This window comes from Rutidosis leptorrhynchoides, chromosome 1 (genome assembly GCF_046630445.1).
Source record: "Rutidosis leptorrhynchoides isolate AG116_Rl617_1_P2 chromosome 1, CSIRO_AGI_Rlap_v1, whole genome shotgun sequence".
Classification (NCBI taxonomy): Eukaryota; Viridiplantae; Streptophyta; class Magnoliopsida; order Asterales; family Asteraceae; genus Rutidosis; species Rutidosis leptorrhynchoides.
The window spans coordinates 645,955,521-645,982,092 of NC_092333.1; the positions used below are offsets into that span (position 1 = coordinate 645,955,521).

At 33.3% G+C, this 26,572-nt stretch overlaps 3 protein-coding genes and 1 pseudogene across 3 annotated transcripts; all 4 read right to left on the reverse strand.

The window, feature by feature from the left end:
- Window positions 1-6,405: 6,405 nt before the first annotated feature.
- On the reverse strand, window positions 6,406-8,656 carry LOC139885744 (probable caffeoyl-CoA O-methyltransferase At4g26220). Its single transcript, XM_071869499.1, has 5 exons — window positions 7,935-8,656; window positions 7,774-7,856; window positions 7,506-7,650; window positions 6,956-7,087; window positions 6,406-6,825 (listed from the first exon to the last, which is right to left on the reverse strand). Exons 1-5 carry the CDS (start codon window positions 7,998-8,000, stop codon window positions 6,532-6,534), a joined length of 720 nt encoding a protein of 239 aa, XP_071725600.1. The 5' UTR covers window positions 8,001-8,656; the 3' UTR covers window positions 6,406-6,531.
- Window position 8,657: 1 nt separating this feature from the next.
- LOC139885745 (uncharacterized protein At4g06598-like) lies at window positions 8,658-11,366 on the reverse strand (annotated as a pseudogene).
- Window positions 11,367-14,590: 3,224 nt separating this feature from the next.
- Window positions 14,591-17,306, reverse strand: LOC139885746 (magnesium transporter MRS2-4-like). Its single transcript, XM_071869500.1, has 4 exons — window positions 16,705-17,306; window positions 16,054-16,502; window positions 15,328-15,609; window positions 14,591-15,097 (listed from the first exon to the last, which is right to left on the reverse strand). The coding sequence occupies exons 1-4, from the start codon at window positions 17,036-17,038 to the stop codon at window positions 14,819-14,821; spliced, it is 1,344 nt and encodes a 447-aa protein (XP_071725601.1). The 5' UTR covers window positions 17,039-17,306; the 3' UTR covers window positions 14,591-14,818.
- A 1,376-nt stretch (window positions 17,307-18,682) lies between these two features.
- On the reverse strand, window positions 18,683-21,452 carry LOC139885747 (uncharacterized). Its single transcript, XM_071869501.1, has 2 exons — window positions 21,234-21,452; window positions 18,683-19,893 (listed from the first exon to the last, which is right to left on the reverse strand). The coding sequence occupies exon 2, from the start codon at window positions 19,882-19,884 to the stop codon at window positions 18,706-18,708; it is 1,179 nt and encodes a 392-aa protein (XP_071725602.1). The 5' UTR covers window positions 19,885-19,893; window positions 21,234-21,452; the 3' UTR covers window positions 18,683-18,705.
- Between the last annotated feature and the right edge of the window lie 5,120 nt (window positions 21,453-26,572).

Consider the following 26,572-nt stretch of genomic DNA (forward strand, 5'->3'; position numbering starts at 1 on the left):
TTGAAACCCCTCTCCGCGGCCCTTGTAACCACCAAACCCCTCACCGGCATCATACGGCCATCGTAACCACAACACCACCTCCCTTTTATTGCCGCCGTTTTTGGTGGTGGTTGTTGTGTTTCCTTAATTTTCGCTCGATCTTCTTAATATGATATGATGATGGTATGTTCTTTAAACTTTTTACATCTCTTTTCTTTAAAGATTATCTTTTGCAAAACGTGGACCGTAAGTAAATGTGAAATAATATTTTCGTTTGAATGTGGGTTTATGCAATGACTTGTCTATAAAACGTTCTTTGTCAGTTGGGCGCTTTGTTGCCTAAATCTTTAAAATTGACGATTTTAAGATCGGTTCAAGCCATGGTTTGTAAAAAAGACTTTTGTAGGTTTCAATGTTGGTTTTCTAATTATTGTTTAAGATTGACGGTTTCGATATAGCTTTTGCCCAAATTTGTTTAAAATTGTCTGGATTAGATATTTTCTTGGGTTTCAATGACGGTTTACTAAAGCTTTATGCCGGACTTTTGTCGGTTTCAATGGCAGTTTACTAAAATCCTGTTTAATTGAGATATGGCTTTATGCCTGAATCGCAAGAAAGCCCCTTGCCGGTTTCAATTACAGTTTACAAAAAATTTTAATACATGTTTTTGATATGGCTTTATGCCCAAATTGTAAAAAGGTCTCTGTCGGTTTCGATAGACGTTTTACTAAAATCTTTTTTAAATTTAGTGGTTTCAATTTGGGTTTATGCCTGAATTGTATGATTGACGGTTTGAATATGACTTAATGCCGGAATTGTAAAAAAGTCTGGTCGGTTTTGATGATGGTTTACTAAAACCTTTTTAATGCTAACAGTTTTGATATGGCTTATGCCCGTCTTGTAAAAAACTCCCTTGTCGGTTTTCAATGACGGTTTATTGCTTTATCATGACTTGTAAGAAAGTCCCTTGTCGGTTTACCAAAATCTTTTTAAAGACTGTTTTGATATGGCTTTATGCTATACTTGTAAAAAAGTAACTTGTCGGTCGCAATGACGGTTGCTTAAATATATTTAAAGTTCGGTTTCGATATGGCTTTATGCTCGGCTTATATAAAACTTCCATGTCGGTTTCAATGACGGTAGTTTACTGATATCAAAGTCCGTTGTCGGTTTAAATGACGGTTTACTAAAATCTGTTAAACTTGATGGTTTCAATTTGGCTTTATTTTTGAATTGTAGATTTCTTGTCACGTACAATGACAGTTTACCAAAATCTTTTTTAAAATTGACTGTTTCGATAGGGCTTTATGCCCGACTTGAAAGAAAGTCCCTTGCTGATTTCAATGACGTTTTCGATATGGCTTATGCACTTCTTGTGAAAAAGTCCCAAGTTGGCTTCGATGACGGTTTACTGCTTTATTCATGACTTGTAACAAAGTCCCTTGTCGGTTTTGGATGATTGTTTACTTCCTTATCATGACTTGTGAGAAAGTCCCTAGTCGGTTTCGATGACGGTTTACTAGCTTTATCATGACTTGTAACAAAGTCCCTTGTCGGTTTTGGATGATTGTTTACTTTCTTATCATGACTTGTGAAAAAGTCCCTAGTCGGTTTCGATGACGGTTTACTAGCTTTATCATGACTTGTAAGAAAGTCCCTTGTCGGTTTTCAATGACGTTTTATTGCTTTATCATGACTTGTGAAAAAGTCCTTTGTCGGTTTTCGCTTATTGGTTTATTCATGACTTGTAAGAAAGTCACTTGTCGGTTTTCGATGACGGTTTACATAAATCTTTTTAAAGTTGACGGTTTTGATAAGGCTTTATGCTATACTTGTAAAAAAAATACTTGTCGGTTGCAATGACGGTTTACTTAAATATATTTAAAGTTTGGTTTCGATATGACTTTATGCCCGACTTATAAAAAAGTTTCATGTCGGTTTCAATGACAATGGTTTACTGATATCAAAGTCCCTTGTCAGTTTAAATGACGGTTTATTAAAACTGTTAAAGTTGATGGTTTCAATTTGACTTTGTCTCAATTGCAAATTTCTTGTCGGTTACAATGACAGTTTACCAAAATCTTTTATAAAATCAACCGTTTCGATATGGTTTTATGCCCGACTTGAAAGAAAGTCCCCTGTTGGTTTCAATGACGGTTTACCAAAATCTTTTTTAAAATTGACGGTTTCAATATGGCTTTATGCCTGAATTGTAAAAGAAGTCCCATGTCGGTTTCAATCATGGTTTACTTTGACCTTTTTAATGTTGACGTGTTTGATATGTCTTATGTTCGTTTTGTTAAAAAGCCCCAAGTTGGTTTGATGACGGTTTACTGCGTTATCATGACTTGTGAAAAAGTCTCTAGTCGGTTTCGATGATGGTTTACTAGCTTTATCGTGACTTGTAAGAAAAGTCTCTTGTCAGTTTTCGGTGACGGTTTACTACTTTATCCAGACTTGTGAAAAAGTCCTTTGTTGGTTTTTGATGACGGTTTATTGGTTTATTCATGATTTGTAAGAAAGTCACTTGTTGGTTTCCGATGACGGTATACCAAAATCTTTTTAAAATTGACGGTTTTAATATGGCTTTATGCTATACTTGTGAAAAGTACCTTGTCGGTTGCAATGACGGTTTACTTATATATTTTAAAGATCGGTTTCGATATGGCTTTATGCGTGGCTTATAAAAAAGTTCCATTTCGGTTTCAATGACAATACTGATATGGCTTTATGTCTGAATTGTAAATTCCTTCTCGGTTACAATGACAGTTTACCCAATATCTTTTATAAAATTGACCGTTTCGATATGGCTTTATGCCTGACTCGAAAGAAAGTCCCTTGTCGGTTTCAATGATGGTTTACTTAAACCTTTTTAATGTTGACATTTTCAATATGGCTTATGCCCGTCTTGTGAAAAAGTCTCAAGTCGGTTTCGATGACCGTTTATTGCTTTAACATGACTTGTGAAAAAGTCCCAAGTCGGTTTCGATGATGGCTTACCACTTTATCATGACTTGTAAGAAAGTCCCTTGTCGGGTTTCGATGACGGTTTACTGCTTTATGATGACTTGTAAGAAAGTCCTTGTCGGGTTTCGATGACGGTTTACTGCTTTATGATGACTTGTAAGAAAGTCCCTTGTCTGTTTTCAACGACGGTTTATTGTTTTATTCATGACTTGTAAGAAAGTCACTTGTCGGTTTTTAATGACGGTTTACCAAAATATTTATAAAGTTTACGGTTTTGATATGGCTTTATGCTATACTTGTAAAAAAGTACCTTGTCAGTTACAATGATGGTTTACTTTAATATATTTAAAGTTCGGTTTCGATATGGCTTTATGCCTGGCTTTTGAAGAAGTTCCTTGTCGGTTTCAATAACAATAATTACTGTTATCAAAGTCCCTTCTCGGTTAAATGACGGTTGACTAAAATCTTTTTCAAGTTGATGGTTTCTATTTGGCTTTATGCCCGAATTGTAAGTAAGTCCCTTGTCAGTTTTAAGTGACATATAACCCAAATCTTTTCAAAAATTGACAATTTTAATATGGCTATATGACCGACTTGTGAAAAAGTCCCTTTGTCGGTTTTAGTGAAAATGCCCCTCTTGTTGGTTTGCCAAATGCTTTTGATATGGCTTTATGCCATAGGGTGTATAAAACGTCCCCTGTTGGTTTCGATGTTATTTTGCAAAAATCTATCCTAATATTGACGGTTTCGATATGGCTATTATGTCGTAGCTGTTAGAAAATGGGCCTTGTGGGTCTGGATGTTGTATACAAAGCTTGTTGCATAATTACAGCTTTAAGTTGTAGGTTGTATCAAACTTCTCTTGTGAGGTTCATAAATCTGTTTAAAGTTGATATGGCTTAAAGCCATGGATTGTAACATATTGTCTCCCGTATGTTTCGATGTCGGTTTGCCTCTGAATATTGTCGATTTCAATATGGCTTTATGCTACAGTTTGTAATAAAGGCCCATTACGGGTTTTGATGTTGGTTTCACCGACCTTTTTCATATTGATGATTTTGAAACGGCCTTATTCAGTGGGTTTTGATGTTGGTTTGTCTAAATCTTGAATGTGACTGTTTCGATATGGCTGTATGCCATGGCATATGAAAGACATTTCTGCCCTTGTGACCTCAATGCTGGTTTGCCTAAATCCTGTTCAAAGTTGACATTTTGATATGTTATAATCCATGGTTTGTATTAAGCGTCCTGTGTGGGTTTTGATGTTGGTTCGCCAGAATCTGTTTATAATTGACTGATTTGAAATGCCTTTATTGCATAGGTTAAAAAATGTCCCCTGGTTTGCCAAAATCTGTTTAAGATTGACGTTTTTAATGTTGGTTATGTGGCTTCCGATGCTCTGATTATTTTTGAATATGTTCAAACTTGATATTTTGATATTGTTTTATTCCTTGGTTTGTATCAAGCATCCTGTGCGGGTTTCTCTAAAATTGAATACGACTTTACTATGGATTGTGATTAATCTCAATTGGGTCATTTTTTTATAACAACTAGCTGAGAGGGAAATGTATTTGTTGCAACTGGATTTGTAGTTTGTTGATGTTTATTGACGGTTTTTTGTCAATATCTGTTTTAACTTGACGGTTACAGTATGGGTTTCGTTGGCTTGAAATTTTATATATTATCTCGTGGCATTTAAATGTATGTCCCTTGCGTCTCTATGATGAATGGGTTATTTTCATTATAAAGGCTAATATATGATCTTTATTTTGGTTAAGTTCTAAATGAAATCAGAAAGTTTATAAATAGTAATTCCACAGATAATCTTGATTATCTCTTATAGGTGTGAGCTGAAGAAATAGTTCTTTATAACGACAACTGTTTGTTGATGCCTTTTAGCTTTGATGGATGTTGAACACGAGGAGCCGTATTAACACATGCTGTCAACTGAACCTGACCCAAATTTGCTGATATATATTTTGACAGTGATGTTGGATTCTACACGAAGTACATTGATCTTTTAAGGTTACATTTTTGTGTTTGTTATGTATATATTATTAAAAGATGCTTAATTGGGCGAGTCAGATTGTTGGTTGGTCACTTCTATTGACCGTTCACCATGTAGTTATTTTTAATCAAAGAAATATGGGTCAGTAATTACTAATATAATACTGATATCACAGCAGTGTAGTATGTGTTACATTGTTACTATATATTGCAGTTATGTACATTGTTACTATATATTCCAACATGAAAACGTAAATACAAAAAGATTTGTAATGTAGGATAATGGTGGTGAATCTAGAATCAAAAGTCAAAGGGTTCTATACTTTAAAACCATAAATTCCAAAAGTTCTTGTGTCCATGATGACCTGTGACCGAAAAAAACCATAATGTATCGTGGACGTTTTCTAGGTGATTATCGCTGAAACACTGAATGAGACATCGATGATAATCAAAGGCACGCCGAAAGAGGCAACGAAGATCCTCGAGACGAAAAATTGAACGATTATATAAGCGAATCATCGAGTTGAAACTGAACCAACAACGATTCTCTGGCGGTAAATGACCAATTTACCCCTGTGTGTTATTAGTAACGATTTTAATAATTACTGTATGTGCTTATAATTATTTGGTTATTTGTTCAAATGTATTTTGTGACAAGGGTCGTGGACCATATTTGTTTATTTTAATGTGCGTTTTGATGACTTCTATCATACATAAATGATGTTCATGCTTGATTCATATATTTTTGATTTGCTTGTTTGAGGGTTGCTACAAGTTCTATTCATGTTAGAGGATGTTCATGTGCCTAGAAATCGACCAGAACTTGTTTGAATCAAGATTTGGGTGCTAAACCCGAAAATAGCGAGTTGTTGCTTTTCTTCAGCACTTGCAAGAGTGAGATCAGCACTCGCAAGAGTGAGATCTCAGCCACAAGGATGAGATCAGCACAAAGCGCTTATCGCGCGATTTGAGACTCATAATTATGTTTAGCATATCGTACTAATCAAATGATCATTTTGATATGCGTGTTGAGTACGTGCAAAAGACTTGACACGCATATCAAAATCAGAGTGGCTAACATATAGATAGAGAGTGGCCTATGGAAAATGACTAAATAGATAATCGTCCAGTCTTGTGAAAAAGATTAGCAAAATATGTTTTTTTTTTTTTTTTTTTTTTTTTTTTTTTTCTGACGTTGCCTATTTTGATCGTATTCATACCCAGTCCATCCAGTTTGTGATATCTAAATGGTAAACTTGCTAGCAAAATCTATTATAATTAAACATCTGAAAACCTATAGAAATAAGGCAGCATGAAATCACGAACAAGGAACGTGTGAATATCAACTGCAAAACATCACAACTATTTTTCAAAGAAAAAGCTATTTCCAAACATGCCGGAAAGAGTTGTTAACAGAATGTTAAATTAATCTGTTAAGAATGATACCCAAAAAGTAGAATAGGGACACCCGCAATTAAACCTATAATAACTGATCGATGGTAACGACTACAAATGTAAAAATGCTCCACAACAACCAAATTACTAAATAAATAAATAAATAAAAAATCTCGCGAATGTCTAATAGACACGTCTGCAAATTGTGATGCCATCACCCAACGGAACCATAGAGATTTCAATACGAGGGTCAGCTGCGAGTGATTTGTTAAATTTGATAGTGGAAACCCTAATTTCTTCTCTAAAATCATTAAATACCGAATCCTCAGTCCGAGCAACTGAACCCAACCAGAGCGTGTTGTCATACACCACAACCCCATTGATCTTCAACAGTTTAATAATTTGCTCGTGATAGTTAATGTAGTTTACTTTGTCCGCGTCCACATAAGCAAAGTCAAAGCTTCCTTCGTTATCATGCTACAAAGTAGATAGCGTAAGCTCAGAAATAATTCATTCATTATAAATTGATTTACTAAATAATTAGATGATTGTTATCAAAGGAGTTAGCATAAATGGAAACTTAAATCCAATCAAACCGATAACTTACATTTTCAAGTAATTTATCAAGAGCTGCTTTTGCCTCGGATTCAATGAATTCAATCTTGTGCTCCACCCCGGCTTTTTCAATACAGGGTTGACCAACCTCGTATGTTTTTCGATCCAAATCTATAGCCACAATCTGTTTCAAAATTTTGCGTTTTAGATTATGACACAGGGTGTAAACGAGCAGAGTCGCTCAAGCTCGGTTCGAGCTTAATATATTGAGCTGGAGCTCAGCTCGTTAGATATTATACAAGCTCGAGCTCAGCTATATTTTATATAGCTAATATTATAAAATTTTAAACTATATTGTTATATAAAAAATAAATATAATATAAATTAAAGGCTCGTTTAGGCTCGCGAGCTTGTTCAAGCTCGATATAAGAAGCTCGAGCTCGTTTAGGCTCGGTTGGAATCGAGATTTTACTGAGTCTAACTCGAGTAGCTCGGCTCGTTTGCAGCCCTCATTATGTTTAATTGTAAAAAATGTGTAGCGTGATTGTTCTTGAAAATTGCAAACTGTATGCATATATGATGTATTAACCATAGATACAGACCTTGCCATCATCAGGAATTGTTAGTGCGGTTAACAGCAGTGAGTAACCAGTAAAAACCCCGACTTCTATGGTCTTTTTAGCTCCAATGAGCTTTAACAAGAGCGAGATCATCTGACCCGCATCTGGTGCTGTACCCATCATAGCCCTACAAAGCAACAGATTTTTGAAAGTTTCGCATCGTCACATATTTTGAGTAAAACTTCGAATATATTACATTATATTATATCATTTGGTTTGAAATAAGCATTTAAATAGTTAATTAAGTCACCATGGTTGTGTAGCAGCGGTAAGAGCTCGAAGCTGCTTTAAAGGTTCTGGTTCACGAGGGTACACACTTGTCTCCAGGATGTACTACATGCAAATGATTAAACATAAAAGTGGTTTGTTTTGAAGATTTTGAAAGAGCAGATCGAGTAGTTTTGAACAAACCTTGTATAAATCATGAGTTTGCAGCAAGCCCTCTGGTTCATAACTAGTTGGCTTTTGTGGTTCCATTGGCTAATTAGTGCTTGATAAAACAGAAATCCTCTATCTACTTATGAGATTGAGATTAACTTAAAAAGATGGTCATCTTATTCTTATTGAAGTGTAAAACACATTGTTGTTCATCTTATTGATTACTCCGTATATTAATGTACAGTTCATAAAGCAGCTTGAGTGCTTGACAGGCATTACATATTCCATTAAACATTTATAAAATATTGTAATGAGCACTCTTCAATTTGTACTATGTTGGCCTGCAGCTAGTTCTTTTTTAAAGTTTACTCTATGCCCTTTATATAATGTAGTTTGCTTGAAATCGACGCAAATGTTAATGTTCATGCAATGAATTTTATAGTATATAACATAAAACTAAAAGTTAATACACCCATGACAATGTACCAAAAGTTAATACAATACAACAACAACAAAACCCAATACCACATGAGTGGTGTATGGGGAGGTGAGATGTAGACAATCCTTCCCCTATCCGAGAATAAGGACAAGTCATTTCTCCACCCAGAGTGAAACACTCTCAAACGTAGAAAAAGTCATACATGTCTTTATTCGACGGATAAAGAGATTGATTCCGAGAAAAAGTTAATACAATAGTAATAGAATAAACAAATTCACTACACACCATTTGCAGACGTCTATACTAGACATCGATTTTGTTGATAAAATGAGGATTTACAGAACATACTGAAAAAAGGTAGGGAGAATGATGATAAAAGTTGAATACTAATGATCAAACGGACGAACATGAAATATTGTATCACGTACTTCTAAAGTTAACACCTCCGGTGAGTCTCCAACTGGAAAATATGAATCCAGACTACCAGGTGCAAAGCAAGATTCTAAATTAGCAAAACAGAACATACACAGGAAAAGTAATAAATCCTACAGGTAAATGAACTAATGAAACAAGCAAATAGTTGTTTTGCTGTTGGCACGACAATATGTCGGTTTTAGGAAAGTCTGTATACAACATGGCTCGTTGAGTGCTGCGAATCTGTGATGTTTGTATTCAGATGTGAAGTTGACCAGATACATAACGACTAGAACTAGAGTCTTTTTTCAAAGAAAGGTTTGCGAATTGAACATCGAGTTTATCTTTACTGGCGGATCGCCGGTGGCCAGGAAGCGGCTGTTGTGATTGCTGTTGTTTTTGCTGCTGATATAAAGCTCGCAGCCTCCCTATTTCTCTCTCCAAAACTTCATGCTCCACTGAGAGCATGTATTTATTATAATTCATTATTCATTAAACAATAATTTAAAAAATATATATATATAATCTCTAGTTTATTTATTTAAGGTTTATTTGCAGGTGAAAAAGGGTAAAAAAAACTTACTGTATTTGATAAGTTGTTCCTGAACCAAATTTTGATAAGTTGTTCCTGAACCAAATTATCTAAGCGTTGTTTAAGCGCTTTATTCTCCATGTCCAGAATAAGACTTTGCTGGTTCAGAAATTCCACCTCAGCAGAAACCTCAGAACCTTCTGTCTGCACTTGCAACAGATATAACATGAACTGATGTACTGGCTATAGTATATATGAGGCATAAATACATAAATGAGCTTTTTGTAACTTGAAATCTACCTGTAAAGCCTGTACATTCTTTTCCAGCTCAGCAATGTACTGAAGCTTTCGTACTCGAGAACGTTGAGCAAATTGCCTGTACTATGTTATTGCTAGATTTAAGAATGCACAACTATCTTCAAACCTATCTGATTGCAACAAATTTGGATCATGCCAAAACAATTCAATATTTACTATACAATTTACAACATACAAATGAGGCAAAACGCATAAAAAATCAAAAAATAATAAAAATTTAGGGATGTTAATATAATCATGATCACTGGAGTTGTGAAGCATGAATAAGTACAACTGTGATATATGTTGTGTAAAAAGACCAAAGAGAGACAAAGTAACTTACTGTTTCGCATGCTTATGTTAAAATAGAATGCAAATTTAGAATAATATGGAATTAGTTTATGTATATGGGTAAAATATCTAGATATTAATATGTATATGAAAAATATCTAGATATTAAAATGTAAAGAAAAATCTAGATATTTATGTGTGTAAGAAATATCTAGATATTTATATGTATAAAAATATCTAGATATTTATATATATCCATGGAAATATCTAATTTCTAAAAACTTCCATGGAGTAGTATAAATAGGGGTGAGGATTTCATTTGTAGAGTGTGAAGTAAGGTGTGAGTAAGTGAATTGTGAAGTAGAGAAGAAGTAAGAAGTGAAGAAGAGTTAGAAGTAGAAGTTGTGAAGAAGTAAGAGTGTGAGTTGAGTCCATAATATTGTAATTGTTTATTTGTATTAATAAAAGTGTTCTTTGTTAAGTTTCCCGGTTAAGCCTTAGTTCGTGTTTGAGTTCTTAGTGCACTTGTGTTATTTTTATTATATGGTCGGCTCTGCCGCCTAAGTGATACATGGTCGGTTATACCGCCTGAATGATATATGGTCGACACTGTCGCCTAAATACTATTGTGCACTAAGGATTCATAAAATTAAAGGCTAACCAACGTCAAAGTGTTGGTCTAGTGAGTGAGTATAACCTAGGTCCTCTATAGTGGGTGTGTTGGCTCGTCGAAGCTTCCAACAGCTTAGTATCTGTTTCTGACACGGAACCCCTGTTGCTAGAAGAAACCTTTCGTTCGGAAGTATCGGTATCTTGTTTAGCGGATTCAACTCCATCCTTCTTAACACTTGCAGTTGAATTATTTCCGTTTTCCCTAGGAAAAGTTAACGCAGTAGAATGTATTAATGAATTTTGTGCCCGATTTTTGTTTATACTCATTGCATTTGATTCATAAAAAAGATACGTTTCGGATATCTTTGTGTATTCCAAAGTCTTGTAATCCCCATGGAGTAGAAGTCAAGTTTCTCAATCTAAATTCATTTTGTGCTCGATATTCATTGTGGGCCGCATTAGCGGCTTCCATGTAGGCAAACGAGTCACTTGATGAGCGTCGATGCCCTTTACGTACAGGTGACTCTGGTTCATTAAGAAGATCATCTAACCAAGAAGGCTGTTCTTCAATCAGAAAGCTTTCGGACGAAGTACGTTGATGAAGCGAATTTGCATCTCTATATTTTGGTGGTCCATTTGGCCCAGCCGCAGAATTCGAGACGTGATCGGCATACGATGGTGCAATGCTGGGAAATGGACTTTTAGGAGGAAGTAAAGAATTCTTTCCATTGTACACCATACTTCTCATTGTTGAAGGTCCTTTGGAGTTAGCCATAGATAGAGCACAGATCCCTAAACACTGGACATCACAAAATAATTAGCAAACAGGATAACTTCATAATTGAAACAGAGGTAGCATTGATATTAAACAAGGCTTGAAATATCTAGAAAAAGATCTAATTGAAGGACTTTTAGCTTCTTCTACAGAACAACCTAAAACAATAGATTATCCATCCGAGAGCACTATAAGGACCTTCTAGAATATTGCAGAGACTTATTTGGAGAATCCTCTTTATGCAATGCCCACTGTCACCGAGTATATGTTCCTTGAGACTTAAATAAAGATCTTATGCTAAAAAAAAAAAAAAATAGGGTTTTATATATCTACGGCTCTTATATATCCAATCGAAACAATCAATTAAATACGGAGTAGTAGTCAAGTATCTATCAACCACATTTTACTAAATACGAACAATTGACAGCATTAATCAAAGACACTAAAATTAACGACTGAATCGAAGAATACTTGCAATTAAGCACTATAGATGTTTAAAATTAGGCAATGTGATCAGATAAATGATAATAGAATCAAATAAAATCAGAGTTCGTAATCGTTTCTACCTTAAAAAATTTAGGGTTTTTATTTGTATATTGTATAACACTTTTTTATCCGTTGGTCCTTTAATTATACACGAAATTGCAATCCAAGTCCTCAAGTTTTTTTATTTTGGATTTTTGAGTCCTTAAAATTGCAAAATTTTGCAATTCGAGTCTCTATGTCAGTTTGCCATCTAAATTAGCCGTTAACCCTTGACATGTGCCATGCATGTGAGGGTAAAATCGTCTTTTTACTCTTTTCTTCGACTTTTTTGCTCCGTTGGTCCTTCGTGTATAGACAAAATTGTAATCCGAGTCCCTCAAGTTTTTAATTCGACTTTTTATCTATTTCTTTCATACACTTCATCTTCTTCCTTTACAATTAATTATTCACGAATCCATATATCATTCACATAATTATATTTAATATCCAAATGTGTTTCTGATCCAATTTCTTGGATCTGATCATCGAAGTGAATAAATGAGTTTTTGTTTTAGCACTTATTTAGAATTTAAATTGATGCAATTGATTAGATTTGGTCATCTGAAGTTAGAGATATTTAGATGTTAAATATAATCATGTGAATGATATATGGATTAATGAATAATTAATTGTAAAGGAAGGAGATGAATTGCATGAAAGAAACATATAAAAAGTTGAATTAAAAACTTGAGGGACTTGAATTGCAATTTTGTGTATAAACGAAGGACCACCGGAGCAAAAAAGTCGAAGAAAAGAGTAAAAAGGCGATTTTACCCTCACATGCATGACACATGTCAAGGGTTAACGGCTAATTTAGACGGCAAACTGACGGAAGGACTCGGATTGCAAAATTTTGCAATTTTAAGGACTCAAAAATCCAAAAAAAAACTTGAGGGATTCGGATTGCAATTTCGTGTATAATTGAAGGACCAATGGATCAAAAAAGTTCTACTTTTAAGTTCTAAGAGTAGCTTACTTTTTAGAATCTTAAGATTTTTATAAGCTCTACTTTTTATATCTAACAAATAAAGCTTATGACTTTAAGCTGTTTATAGGTTGATTTGTCCAATTTAATAAAAGTTTTTATCATTTCAATCTTGATGATAACTAGGAAGTGGCCAGTTAGCCCACTTCGTTGGGCCGGAAAATTTGAATCGAAAAAACAAAGTTTCGTAGAAAAAAAAGAAAAAAAAAATTGGGTACTGTAGCGGGGTGCTATTCATTCGCAGGCTGTTATATATACTGTAAATGTCTAATATCCGGAGGGTTCAATTTTCTTAATCTCTTGTAAACGTAAGAAAGTGAATATTACTTGCGTAATTTGATTTAATTAAATTAACCAAAAAAACATGTACATTAGAAAAGTGAATTAAAGTCGTGAAATCCAGTACACCACACCACACCGTACTTTACAACCTGCTAGGTGCCACCTGTAAAAACTTACAAGTTGCACGCAACGGCCAATTGGAAAGCACTTACTTTATTTTATTGCGTCCGTAAGGTTCTCCGTAATTACAAAACACCCACTCTAGTTTCTTTTATGGTGTGTTTGAAAGACAAACTTACGAGAGTTTGAGCTTATTTTTTCCATTAATCTAAGCTATTAACATTATGTGGGTAACAAATTTGTGTTATGAGATAGGGAGAGGTCATGATTTCGATTCTTAAGGATGACATGATTTTCTTTAAAACAATTGAACATCAATAATGGTGGTATATATTGACCCTATAGGGAGGTTTTACCGGATTCGTTCACGGACCTCTATCCAGGAACACTGTCCGAATGGATGTGTTCCCGGGTACCGTCGATCGGGTTTGAGTTTCCGCCCGAATGTGTGAGATACGTGCAAATGATGAGGGTCGTTGAAATAAATGATCTACTGATGCCAAACAAAATCGCCGTTCAAAAAAAAAAAAAATAGCTTATGAAATTTGAATTACATAATTAACCTTTATCATTAAATTTATTGTTCTTATTAGTCAATTTACCACAAAATAAACCTCCAAGCTCCGGCTACAAGCTCCGAGTACAAACTCCAACTAGTTGAGCCAAAGACACCCATCTCATCACAACTTTGAGATTTGAATTAGGGGAATTGATATTGGAACTCAACACCTTTTTTCGTAAAAAAAAAATACGGTACAAAGAAATTACATGTAATTTCATTTAATGTTAGCAATTAAACGTGTGACAAAAACAATCTAATTTTTTATTTTTTTTGAAAGGCAAGTTGTTGGCATCGAATACTCTCATTTACCACGCACGTACGCGCTTTCGGGTAGGAAACCCGAACCACAATACAGGAATCCGAACCTTAAACCAACCCGCGAGGCAGGCGGTCGGACCAGGTCCTGTATACGGGTCGGTAAAACCGTCCCCGGGGCAAATCGGCTTTCAGGAAATAAATCCCACGAATATTTTTAAGGGAAAGGACTCGAACTTGAGACCTCCCCACCCCCATCCCAATGCAACAAGTGTAAAGGAGTGAACCACTTAACCACAAAGGGTGGGTTCAAAAAACAATCTAATAATTAAATTGTTTCATTAGATTATAACGTAAGTTACTTCTGTACATCATGCTATCATAGAACGTTTATTGGTTTGAAGCCTCAATTTTGGTTATGCTCTAGAATCAACCTGATATATAGATCAAGTACAAAATTCTTATACAAATTGTCGTCACCACTCCGAGGCCTCTTTGTCAAGGAGAGCCGACTAGCCATAAATCCAAGTGTACAACTAATCGTCAAAAGCTAGGTTAAAGAATGGTTAAACACTTATAAGCCAGTAAGCCACCAACCAATCTCTTAAACCACAAAAATACTTCTTCAAAATTCAATATATAGAGATGAAACCTCAATAAGATATAGTTGAAATACGCATTATCATCAAATGGAAGATCATATTGACTATCATCATCATGGTGATATGTAACGATGCCAAATACAAAAATAAAACCCAATTTGATTGTAAACGATAAAAGTTATATTTTGAGTTTAATACTATTTGCAGAGGGGTTGGGTTTCACTTATTACGATCCAAGTAGCTTCTTCCATCTAGCGTATCCAAGCATAAGCAGAAAAAGCACAACAGAAATGGCGGTGAGGCCTCCAACAAAAGGCTCGAATATCCCGGGTATCTCATATAAACGACACGGAATATTCATTCCAAATAATCCAGCCACCAGGGTCTCAAAGGCTATAGCAAATGATGCTATGGTTAATGTTAACTGAAGTTGAATAAGCTCGTTTCGTTGGTTGTCCAGTTGGATATTCACATAGTCCTCTGTGTCATCGATGTACTCACGAACCTGGATGATTAAACAAATTTCTATTAAGTCATGGTACTGTTTTAGTGTTAGTGACATAAAAAAACCCGTTAAGTTTCAAGATTTGTCAAAAAGATGACCAACACGTTGGAAATCATCCTAAACCTATTCCTTTTATAATAAAGGTAACAGATAAAGATAACTACTTGATATAAACTAAGAAAAATAAATATGTAGTAACAAAGGTTACAAGATATATGAGATTTACTTACAGATAAGATTTTGTTACGAGTTCCATCAAGCTGCATGAAATAAGCCTCGAGCAACATTTCGAGATCCTCGACGTCATTATCATTCAGATTAGCGCTTGTCATTATACTTCCACTCTTGACAGAACTAAGTCGCCTCAGATGGTGCGCACCATTGGTGAAGCTAACTGAACCTACACCTCCCAACAAAGCCTCACTTTGTTGATTCTGTAACCGCTTCCTTGTTAAATACAGCTGTGTCATATCCTCGTCGTCATCAAGAAGATGTTCAAGTTCATCCCTCACCTGAAACCATATAGACAATTATGTCAAAAATATAAAGTAATTGATAGTTATTATTATGTTAAATACGAGTACAGATATTATCATATTATAAATTTATCTATAAAGGACTGGGACAGATCAAGACTCAGATGCTAGCACCGGAAGAATAATAATCTAAAAGAGAACTACTAAGGGTCTGTTTGGTTAGTCTAAATAAAACAGACATGTTAATGAGATGTATCATAACACTCCATCATCATATTAGATAACCCACAAATACAGAATGGTCATACATGAGTATACACATTAATATACATAAATGAGTATATGCATATGTATACATATGAACTGAAGTGGATTGGTAACACATAAGATGTCCACTAATGCAAGGAATTGGTATCTAAAACTCTGTGTATTTAATGATTGTCATAAACTCAAAGTATATATGTAAATAAAACAACATACCTTTTGTACTCGTGCAAGCAGACGAGTCAGGTTAGTTTTCAAGCTTCGTACACGCTCAAGATTCTTGGTGCTGACATTCTTTGCCAGTTCATCTAGCACAGGATAAGCATCCCTTTCAAGATCTGCAACACTCGAGTCCAAATACGTGCAGACCACCTCCAACGCGACCTCCAGAACTTGAAATTCAAACGGAAGCTCGTCTTGAAAACCTTCAGAGGTTTCAGGAACAGTTAACCAACGTCCAGAAGCTGATAAGTTCGATTCTGCATCACGCAAAGCAAGCTGACGACCATCTGACGTATTGGGAACGGTTTTACGAGACAATTGTTGCCTAAGTTGATCCACAAATGGAAGAACCTCTTGACGTAAAGGATCGAGTAACAAGACTTCTTCTGCTGTAACTATGGCCTTTATATATTCCAAATTAACAACCATTGCCCTCTCCCTAGCTGAATTTTAAGCATACGATATCAATCAAACAAACAAACAATGTTAACACCTACAATTACTCTACTGGATGCCTAATCCTAATCTAGCTCGAAATTCGATTACAATCACTGATCATCATACAATATAAAGTAAAATTAAGAAGCCAAACAACAAAACAGAAGCTAAAATTAAACAATACAAGCAATATATATATGAATTTACCAAGAATATTAGAAGAATTGGAGAAGACAGGGCCAAGGATCCTCAAATCCCTAGCAGGTATACCAGCTCGTTTAATAATGGTGCTTTTATCACACTCAAACACTTCAGATTCACCACTTGTATCAAACCTCATCCATAACCTAGCTCCACCTGCTTTCTTCTTAGGTTTCGTCGACGCAACGGCGACCGGCATCCCGTCATCAGGCGGCGGCGGTGGTGACGATGGAGACGGTTGAAGTAGCGGCGATTCACCGGTTTTTTTGGTGGTTTTGCGACGCCTCGTTGTTGTGTTACTATTGGTCCGGCGAAACGAGAATGGGTTAGTTTTCCCCATTCTCAATTTTCCCCTTCCCTATTTTTTGTTATTTATTATTTCACCCCTCGATTATAATTAGATATTGTAATTGTATATGTAAATATAGATACAGAGGATGTATATATTTAGTAATATGGAGTATATTTGTATGTAACGATGAAATCAATGAAGGAGAAAAGGGGGAGAAGAAACGTCGTCGTCTCCACCTTCTTCTTTTTCTTCCATAAACGAACAGATAAAAAAAAGAGAGAGAATATTTGATTGATTCCACTGATTACAAATGCACCAGGTTCCAAACTCTTTATACCATAAAACCTAATTAAATTTTAATTAATTATTAATTATATACCTATATCAAAATTTAATTATTAGTTATATACCTGTATCTAAAAGGTAAAGTGGAAATAAATAGTCATATTCCTTTTTCAATTTCCACAAACTTAACCCCTTAACTTTTATTAAAATACAAAGCGAACACCCACTTTATACGTATATTTTTCCCCCAAATTTCACAAGCTTAACCCCCTAACTTTTATTAAAATACAAATCGAACCCCCACTTTACTAACTTTTTTTTACTAATATTCAATTATCACAAACTTAACCCCCTAACTTTTATTAAAATACAAATCGAACACCCACTTTATACGTAAAGTTTTTTCAAATTTCACAAACTTAACCCACTAACTTTTATTAAAATACAAATCGAACCCCCACTTTACTAACTTTTTTTTTTAAAAATAAAACCCGAACGCTAAAAGAAGCAACTTTCAAAACGGAGCCCCCGGCGCGAAGCGAGAGCTCCACAACTAGTTTAATCTATTCTATTTTTATAATTGATGAAGTATAATAAACAATTATGGAGATGGAACTGTGTTTTGTAGGGTCTACTAAGTTAGACATATCTCAACTTGACTTTTTATGACATAAGGTCAGACCGTCAAAGTATAAAGTATATGTACTTTCACGAACGTACGGTTCTAAACGAGTTGAGTCGAGCTAGGCTAGTCTTGAGCTCTGCTCGTTAAAATACGATCAAGCTCGACCTCGGTTTGTATCGAGTCTACGTAATAGTTTCGAACTCATCTCGTTTCGAGCCTGATGTATCAAGATCGAATTCAACTTATTTAGGTTTTCGAGATTGCTCGGGCTGAATATAAGAACTTCAAACTCATTTACTAAACAATCTTCAAAATATGTTCAAATTCAAGTTCATTTAAACTCGGTTCAAATTAAGCGGTTTGCGAACTTATTTGAGCTGAATATAAGAACTCCAAACTCATTAAACAATCTTTAAAATATGTTCAAATTCAAGATCTAGCTCATTTAAACTCGACTTAAATTGAGCTTTTAACAAATAACGAGTAAGTTCAAGTAGCTTTCTAAGTACCTTAACTCATTTTCACCTCTCCCTGCACACATATCACTTGCGTGCACATGTCACCCATTTATGAAATTTTCTAAAATTTTCCAAATAATATGCAGAATAATGAAAGAATTGGCTTCATAAGTATGGCCCTAACCTAATCCAAAGATCAGGTTATTACCAACACAAACATACATTATTAAAACTAGAAAACATCATTTCTAGATTTACAAACTGAAAGCATTCATTCATATAGATGTATATAAATTGCGTCCTATTTTCAATTTTCTACTATCAACAACAAATCATGCGTAAATCTATCAACGAGGAACAGAGAAAACCAGGAACCCGTTATCCCAACGAACTTTAATCTCCTGTCCAACTTGCAAACCCTTCCCTCTAATAATCTGACCCCATTTGCCAATAAGATTATAATAACTCCCGCGCCATTTCAACTTCATTAAATACACATCACCTGTATCATCATCTCGAGCATTCACATTTATTTGGTGCTCGTTTCTTAACTGTTCTCGTGCCTGTAAGCCCCAATACAAAAGAATATGATCGTCAACTGACTTCCCAGGTAACGTCAAGAACGGATGGTTTATATCCACGTCAGATGATGTCAGCACCTTTCTAATTGGCCAATCATCTTGCTGACTCATCATCACAGGAATTTCTGGCTCAGCGACAATATGTTCATACGGGACAGAAAAATTTAAGCACCCGTTAGCCCAACGAATCTTAATTTCTTTACCTACACCAAGCCCCTTTCTTTTAACAATTTTACCCCATTTTCCTATTAGGTTATAATAATTACCGCGCCACCTCAGCTTCATAATATATACCTCTCCTGTATCTACATCGTACGCGTTTAAGTTTACCTGTTCTTCGGATCTCAAAAGCTCTCTTTGCTGAGGTGTCCAATGGACAAGAATATGATCTTCAACCGATCTACGTGTCAATGGTAGAAACGGGTGATTAGTGTCCACGTCAGATAAAGTTAGAACCTTTTTGATTGGCCAGTAGTTATGACGCACTACTAGTGCAGGTACAGGTGGCGATTGTTGTACAGGTGGCAATAGTTGTACAGGTGGCGATTGTTGTACAGATGGACTTTGCTGATCTGGCACCGAAAAGTGTAAGCATCCATTATAAAAGCTTAGTTTTATTTCCTTCCCAGCTTCAAGTCCTTTACTCCTTACGATTCTTCCCCATTTGCCGATAAGATTATAATAACTTCCGCTCCATTTTAATTTCATTAAATAAACATCACCGGTGTCATCATCTTGAGCATCGATGGGTACTTGTTCTTTGTTAAGTAAGTGATCTCTTTCGAGCTGTGTTAGATGAATGAGGATGTATAATTCGACTGGTTGACGGGGTAGAGTGAGAAACGGATGAGTGATGTCAACGTCTGAAAGGGTGAGAATCTTGCTGATTGGCCAATCGTTTTGTTGTATTATTTGTAATGCATTATCATGAAAAGAATGTCTCATTCTTGCAAGCTACAAAAGAAACAAAGAGCTATTTGTTATCATGTGTCATAACAAAAGTGAATAGCTAGTATTAGAAGTAGCAAAATGGGTGGGTCAGGTGGGTGCCGACCTGTAAAAAGTTCTATTTATTAACAAAAGCATAAAAAGAGTTCTTTTAGATAACTTAGTGAAGACATGTATTATTAGAATAAGAATCTAATGCCTTCGATAAAGTAGATTACAAGGTTTCAAATATTCAAATATATTAACTTTTGGCCTGTTATATGTTTACAAAGCATAGGATCACAAGAAATTCCCAATTATGTCTTTTTATTGTTATTTAGATGGGCTGAATGGCAACATCATCTCAATTGTTTATGTATGAAATATTGATGTTTAAAATATTTATTTTTAATATATTTACGTTTAATATATTTACATTTAAAAGTCAAGGTTGGTCAACGCCCGACTAGTCCTTCCAAAGTCCTGACCGACTAGTCCTCGTCAGGCGACTTTTACAACCTTGTTTTAGATAGATATTCAAAAACCGCATAAACCAGCTATTACAATGCCAGACCACCGAACAACGTACAAATACACCCATATATAACTATTTGATGGTATGGCTTATCTTATCGTTATGGATGATCTTAGGAAGACAAAGTGTAGGTGAAAAAAGCAACAAAACCACCTAAAAATCATGATAGACGTCTTAAAAACGGATGGTGGGTATGAATTGATTGTCCTAGCATCTAATTGGTCAGAGTTTTGTTTCGGAGTGCTTGCCATCTATTAAGAGGATAATGGGTGGTATAATTGTATAAAGTGGCAGCCCTAAGAGTGACTTGAGAGTTAGGCAATTGGCTATTGTTGTTGCTGTTTGCATTGCCCTAGGCTATTAGACTTACTGACAATGGTAGCTGATACGGGTCAGACGGTTTGACTTTATAGATCTTCTAAGCCCGGATCAATGTGCAGAGTTAACAGCAGGTTTAAAGAGCTACAATTAGGCTTTGTTTCTGTCTAAAGCCTCTAACTTTAAACTGTTGCAGTCAATATATGAAACTGGGTCACATTTTTTAGTAGTCTTTAGAGCATTTTTAAGTCACCCAAACCCTAAACAATCCGTACTATAATCTAATTACAAGATGATATACAATTACTTACAAAATTTGAATAAATCAGTATATATTATTATATAAAGCAATACAAAACCATAATATCTTGTAATTTCAAGTTTAGATTACATCACTAATTATAAATCTGCAAGCAAAATTTAAAGCTTTTTAAGACTTGATACATAAACAAATGTAAATTAAAAAATACAAAACAAGAACAAAAGAAATTTAGGAAAAAGGAAGGAACTTTACCTGATTTTATTGACGAATGGAAGAGTTTAATAGTGAAAAACCCTAAACATGGATGAGATGGGAGTTGAGTAAATTAGAAAAATTAGACGGGAACTTTTGGTGGTGGTTGTGGGGTTGATTAGGGTGGTTTTATGGTGGTAGGAATTTGGTGAGGGGAAGTTGAAAATGGGGATGAAAGCAGTAGAAGCCAGAAGATGAAATGGAAATGGAAATGGAAATGGAAACGGAAACAAAACAAGTGGCTGCCCAAAGTCATGAATCATATAGCTGCCTTCATAACTTCTTTTAGAAATATTAATAATAATAATAATAATTTTCTTTATTTATTTTCAGGTATTAAAAAGACAAGTCACATCTCAAAAGGCCATTGTGCAACAATATCGAATTAACCTGTCTAATCATTACAATGTTAGTACCGACAATAATATATATTTTTGACAAAAATAACAAAGATAATTAATGTATTAATTAGATAATTAATGTATTAATTTTAGATTAAGAATTATTGTTTTTTTTAAATAAACTAAAACTCTTATAAAAATGAAAGCGTATTCAAACAATATACAATTGAAAATCCGGGTAAGTTCGTACATAGAAAGCGGCTCAAACAACTATCTATAACCAAGTCTCACCTACCAAAACTAAAAATGTAAACACTAAACACAAATAACCTACATCAATAACGGAGATAAGCTAATATAGAAAGCAGGAGGTGCAAAACATTTCACTTAATGTTACCTGCCCATTTCATGAGCATCAGAGGTTGTAGACGTCTTGCGTTTGAGCGTCACCTGAAGTGGATTTTACCACAGACGATGCCCGTATGGATTCGTCGTGGCGATTCCTCCTAGGGGCAGTAGGACTATAATGTTCATCTCAAGGAATGATCGGATGTTTAATGACCCGTCCTAATCCATCTGGACGAATACATTACATTTGGTTACATCGCGAGGTACTTGACCTCTATATGATACATTTTACAAACATTGCATTCGTTTTTAAAAGACAAACTTTCATTTCATCGAAAGTTGACGGCATGCATACCATTTCATAATATATATCCAACTATAATTGACTTAATAATAATCTTGAAGAACTCGACGACTCGAATGCAACGTCTTTTGAAATGTGTCATGAATGACTCCAAGTAATATCTCTAATATGAGCAAATGCACAGCGGAAGATTTCTTTCATACCATAGAATAAACATGCTTTCAAGTGTCAACCAAAAGGTTGGTGAGTTCATTAGTTTAACATAAATAATCATTTACATTATTTTAATAGACCACAAGATTTTCATTTTCATTTCTCATAAATATACTGTGAAGACCCGTCCTAATCCATCCGGAACGAAGTCCATCTCGATTATAAATGATTCACAACAGTTGATTACATCGCGAGGTACTTGACTTCTATATGATACATTTACAAACATTGCATTCGTTTTTGAAAAGACAATATTTCATTACATCGAAAGTTGACGGCATGCATACCATTTCATAATACATCTAACTATAATTGACTTAATAATAATCTTGATGAACTCAACGACTCGAATGCAACGTCTTTTGAAATATGCCATGAATGACTCCAAGTAATGTCTCTAATATGAGCTAATGCACAGCGGAAGATTTCTTTCATACCTGAGAATAAACATGCTTTAAAGTGTCAACCAAAAGGTTGGTGAGTTCATTAGTTTAACATAAATAATCATTTCATAATTTTAATAGACCACAAGATTTCATATTTCCATTTCTCATAAACATACGTCCCATGCATAGAGACAAAAATATCATTCATATGGATTTAACACCTGGTAACCGATATTCACAATATACATATAAGAATATCCCCATCATTCTGGGATCCTCCTTCGAACATGATATAAATTTCGAAGTACTAAAGCATCCGGTACTTTGGATGGGGCTTGTTGGGCCCGATAGATCTATCTTTAGAGTTCGCGTCAATTAGGGTGTCTGTTCCCTAATTCTTAGATTACCAGACTTAATAAAAAGGGGCATATTCGATTTCGATCATTCAACCATATAATGTAGTTTTGATTACTTGTGTCTATTTCGTAAAAACATTTATAAAAATTGCGCATGTATTCTCAGCCCAAAAATATAAAGGGTAAAAAGGTAAATGAAAACTCACGCATATAAATATTGTAAAACAGTTAATAAAGTATTTGCATGTATTCTCAGCCCAAAAATGTAATGAGTAAAAGGGAATAATGAAACTCACGCATATAAATATTGTAAAACAGTTAATAAAGCATTTGCATGTATTCTCAGCCCAAAAATGTAAAGAGTAAAAAGGGCAAATGAAACTCACCTAATGTATTTTGTAGTAAAAATACATATAACGACATTAAACAACTGAACAATGCAGGGTTGGCCTCAGATTCACGAACCTAAAACATTTGTATATTTATTAATATTCATATTTGTAATTGAACACATATATATGTATATATATAAAAGTATTATTTATATCATTTTTATGTTAATAATATATATATGTTTTATATGTTCATTTTGTATATATATATATATATATATATATATATATATATATATATATATATATATATATATATATATATATATATATATATATAATGATATTAAGTTTTGTTATGTTATATGTGTTAAATATATATATATTTATGTATGTATTTAATTTGTTTAACAAAATAGTAGTTCTAATATACTAAGTTAATATTAGTAAAAATAAATAATGATAATAACATTAATAATATACATATGTTAATAATAATCCTATTGGTGATAATAACAATGATATTAATAATAGTACTTGTAACAATATTAATTTTATTGTTTTTGGTAGTTATGATATTAATGATTTACTTATAATAATAATAATAATTACTTTGTTAAAAATGATAATATTAATAAAGATATTGTTAATAATGATACCTTTGTTTAGTAATAATAATAATAATAATAATATTAATTGTTACAAAAGTGATACTAGTACTAATATTAATGAGAAAAATGATAACTTGAATTATATTCCATAATAATAATAATAATCCTTAATGATAACAGTAATAACACTTATACTAATAATAATATGATTCTTATTAAAAATGATACTATTAATAATTATACTACTTAAGATTAATACTTATAATAATAATAATTTTAGTATTAATCCTAGTGTATTTAATAACAATTATAATTATTAATAATATTCATAACAATAACAACAATAATAATACTAGTATCAATAATAATAATAATAATAATAATAATAATAATAATAATAATAATAATAATAATAATAATAATAATAATAATAATAATAATAATAATAGTAATAATAATAAGAAATAATAATAATAATAATAATTATAGTTATACCTCAATGGAAGAGGTTTATAAAAAAAAAAAAAAAAAGGCCAACACCGGGGATCGAACCCGAGATATCTCGAATAACGCTAACACCCTTCACCACTCCTCCAGTTCCTGTTTTCTGTTAATATACCTAGTTTATTTTTATATAACCCGTATCAATAACTTCATCTTCTTCATTATCCATTTTTAAATCGATTCACCCAAAGTAATCAACGACAACACTAATCCGCCATATAGTTTCCCGTCAATTAACAGCTCCAAATAGAATAAATAATTACAGTAGGGTTTATTCACACAGGAAGAAAATAACATATATATTCATATATATATATATATATATATATATGTTTATATATGTATATATGTTTGAATAAGGATGAACACCAGAATGTAAATCGAACCATCGATGTCCAGAAACGATTGAAACAGATTTCATGAGTAACGAATAACCTTCTCTGTGAAGAAATTTGGATCATAACAACATCAAAAATGAAAATAAATGAAGAACATGGACCGTTTCAATATTTTGAATTTAAAATCGAAACTCAAAATCTAAAGGGTTTTAGATCGTGATTCCTTCATGAGACCTACTTTAAATCATCATTATAACATTCGTAGGTTATCAATTGAACCTGAATCACTCTACAATCTTCTAATTTTACTGAAGAACTTCGGTTTTGACTTTTCGATTTCTAACTTTGACTATCAATTTATCAATCAAACGGACGACTTGAATGTTGAAAACCTGCAGATAGTTAGATTACATGATTCCTAACACTCTTGTATTTCTAGATTTTGAATATTGATTTGGGATTGTGCTATTGACTACAACAGCTCGTGAAAAGTAAAAGCCGATCGGTTCTTAATTAATTTGGGGTTTGATTTCGATTAGCAGCAGGTAGTACAGAAGGTAATCGAACGATTGATGCAGCAAACATGATAGGATCGATTTGATATGTTATGATGGAGGATATTGACTATAGAGTCACGAGCAGAGAAACAAAAGAGTAACAACAAAAAATAAAATATGGAAATCAGATTCTGTACTCATATATAATACTTTCTATATATTATATTTAATATAATAATAATATTAATTAATATTTAATAATAGTAATAATAATAAGAATATAAGAATTTAATATTAACATATTATTACTCATATACAATGAACTATTATAAATTTTGTTACATGTAATATTTATATATTATATATATATTACAATATACATATGATAATATTATAAATAATAATAAATTGTATTATTTTTATAATAATAATAATATGATAATGTTGATAATAATAGAAATGATAATTTTAAATAACAATACTAATTTTAATACTAACTAATAATAATAATGTAACAAATCATATATATATCAAATTATCATATATATATATATATATATATATATATATATATATATATATATATATATATATATATATATATATATATATTATATATTGTAATAACAATATTTATAATACTGTTATTAATATTAATAGTAGTATTAATAATAATGAAAGTAATTACAACCACTATATTCTAAACTTGTAGTTAAATTTAATCTGTTAATATTGCATATTATTAATCATGTATTATTTAATAATTATATATACATATCTATGTACACATAAATGTTCGTGAATCGTCGAGAAAGGTCGAAAGTCAAACGAATATATAAAATAGTTCAAAAATTTTGTGACTCAATATTACCGACTTTGCTTATCGTATCGAAATCATATAAAGATTAAGTTTAAATTTGGTCGGAAATTCCCGGGTCATCACAGTACCTACCCGTTAAAGAAATTTCGTCCCGAAATTTGAGTGAGGTGGTCATGGCTAAATTGAGTATTATCATCATTGAGTAACATGGATAAAATAATTCGATTAATCGAAGAGTACGAATGAAGCTATCACCAAAGAGTGAAATATAAAAGTAAAGATTCATCTT

Bases quoted from the DNA above. Each gene is read 5' to 3' on its own strand.
- LOC139885744 (XM_071869499.1), bottom strand. From the start codon at position 8,000: ATGGAACCACAAAAGCCAACTAGTTATGAACCAGAGGGCTTGCTGCAA. The intron at 7,651-7,773 runs GTGACTTAATTA...GTTGCTTTGTAG, and splicing joins ACCGCTGCTACACAACCATG to GGCTATGATGGGTACAGCAC. The intron at 7,088-7,505 runs GTCTGTATCTAT...ATTTTGAAACAG, and splicing joins CAATTCCTGATGATGGCAAG to ATTGTGGCTATAGATTTGGA.
- LOC139885746 (XM_071869500.1), bottom strand. From the start codon at position 17,038: ATGGGGAAAACTAACCCATTCTCGTTTCGCCGGACCAATAGTAACACA. The intron at 15,610-16,053 runs GTATGTTGTTTT...ATATGGTTTCAG, and splicing joins TGCTTGCACGAGTACAAAAG to GTGAGGGATGAACTTGAACA. The intron at 15,098-15,327 runs GTAAGTAAATCT...TTAATCATCCAG, and splicing joins CTCGTAACAAAATCTTATCT to GTTCGTGAGTACATCGATGA.
- LOC139885747 (XM_071869501.1), bottom strand. From the start codon at position 19,884: ATGAGACATTCTTTTCATGATAATGCATTACAAATAATACAACAAAAC.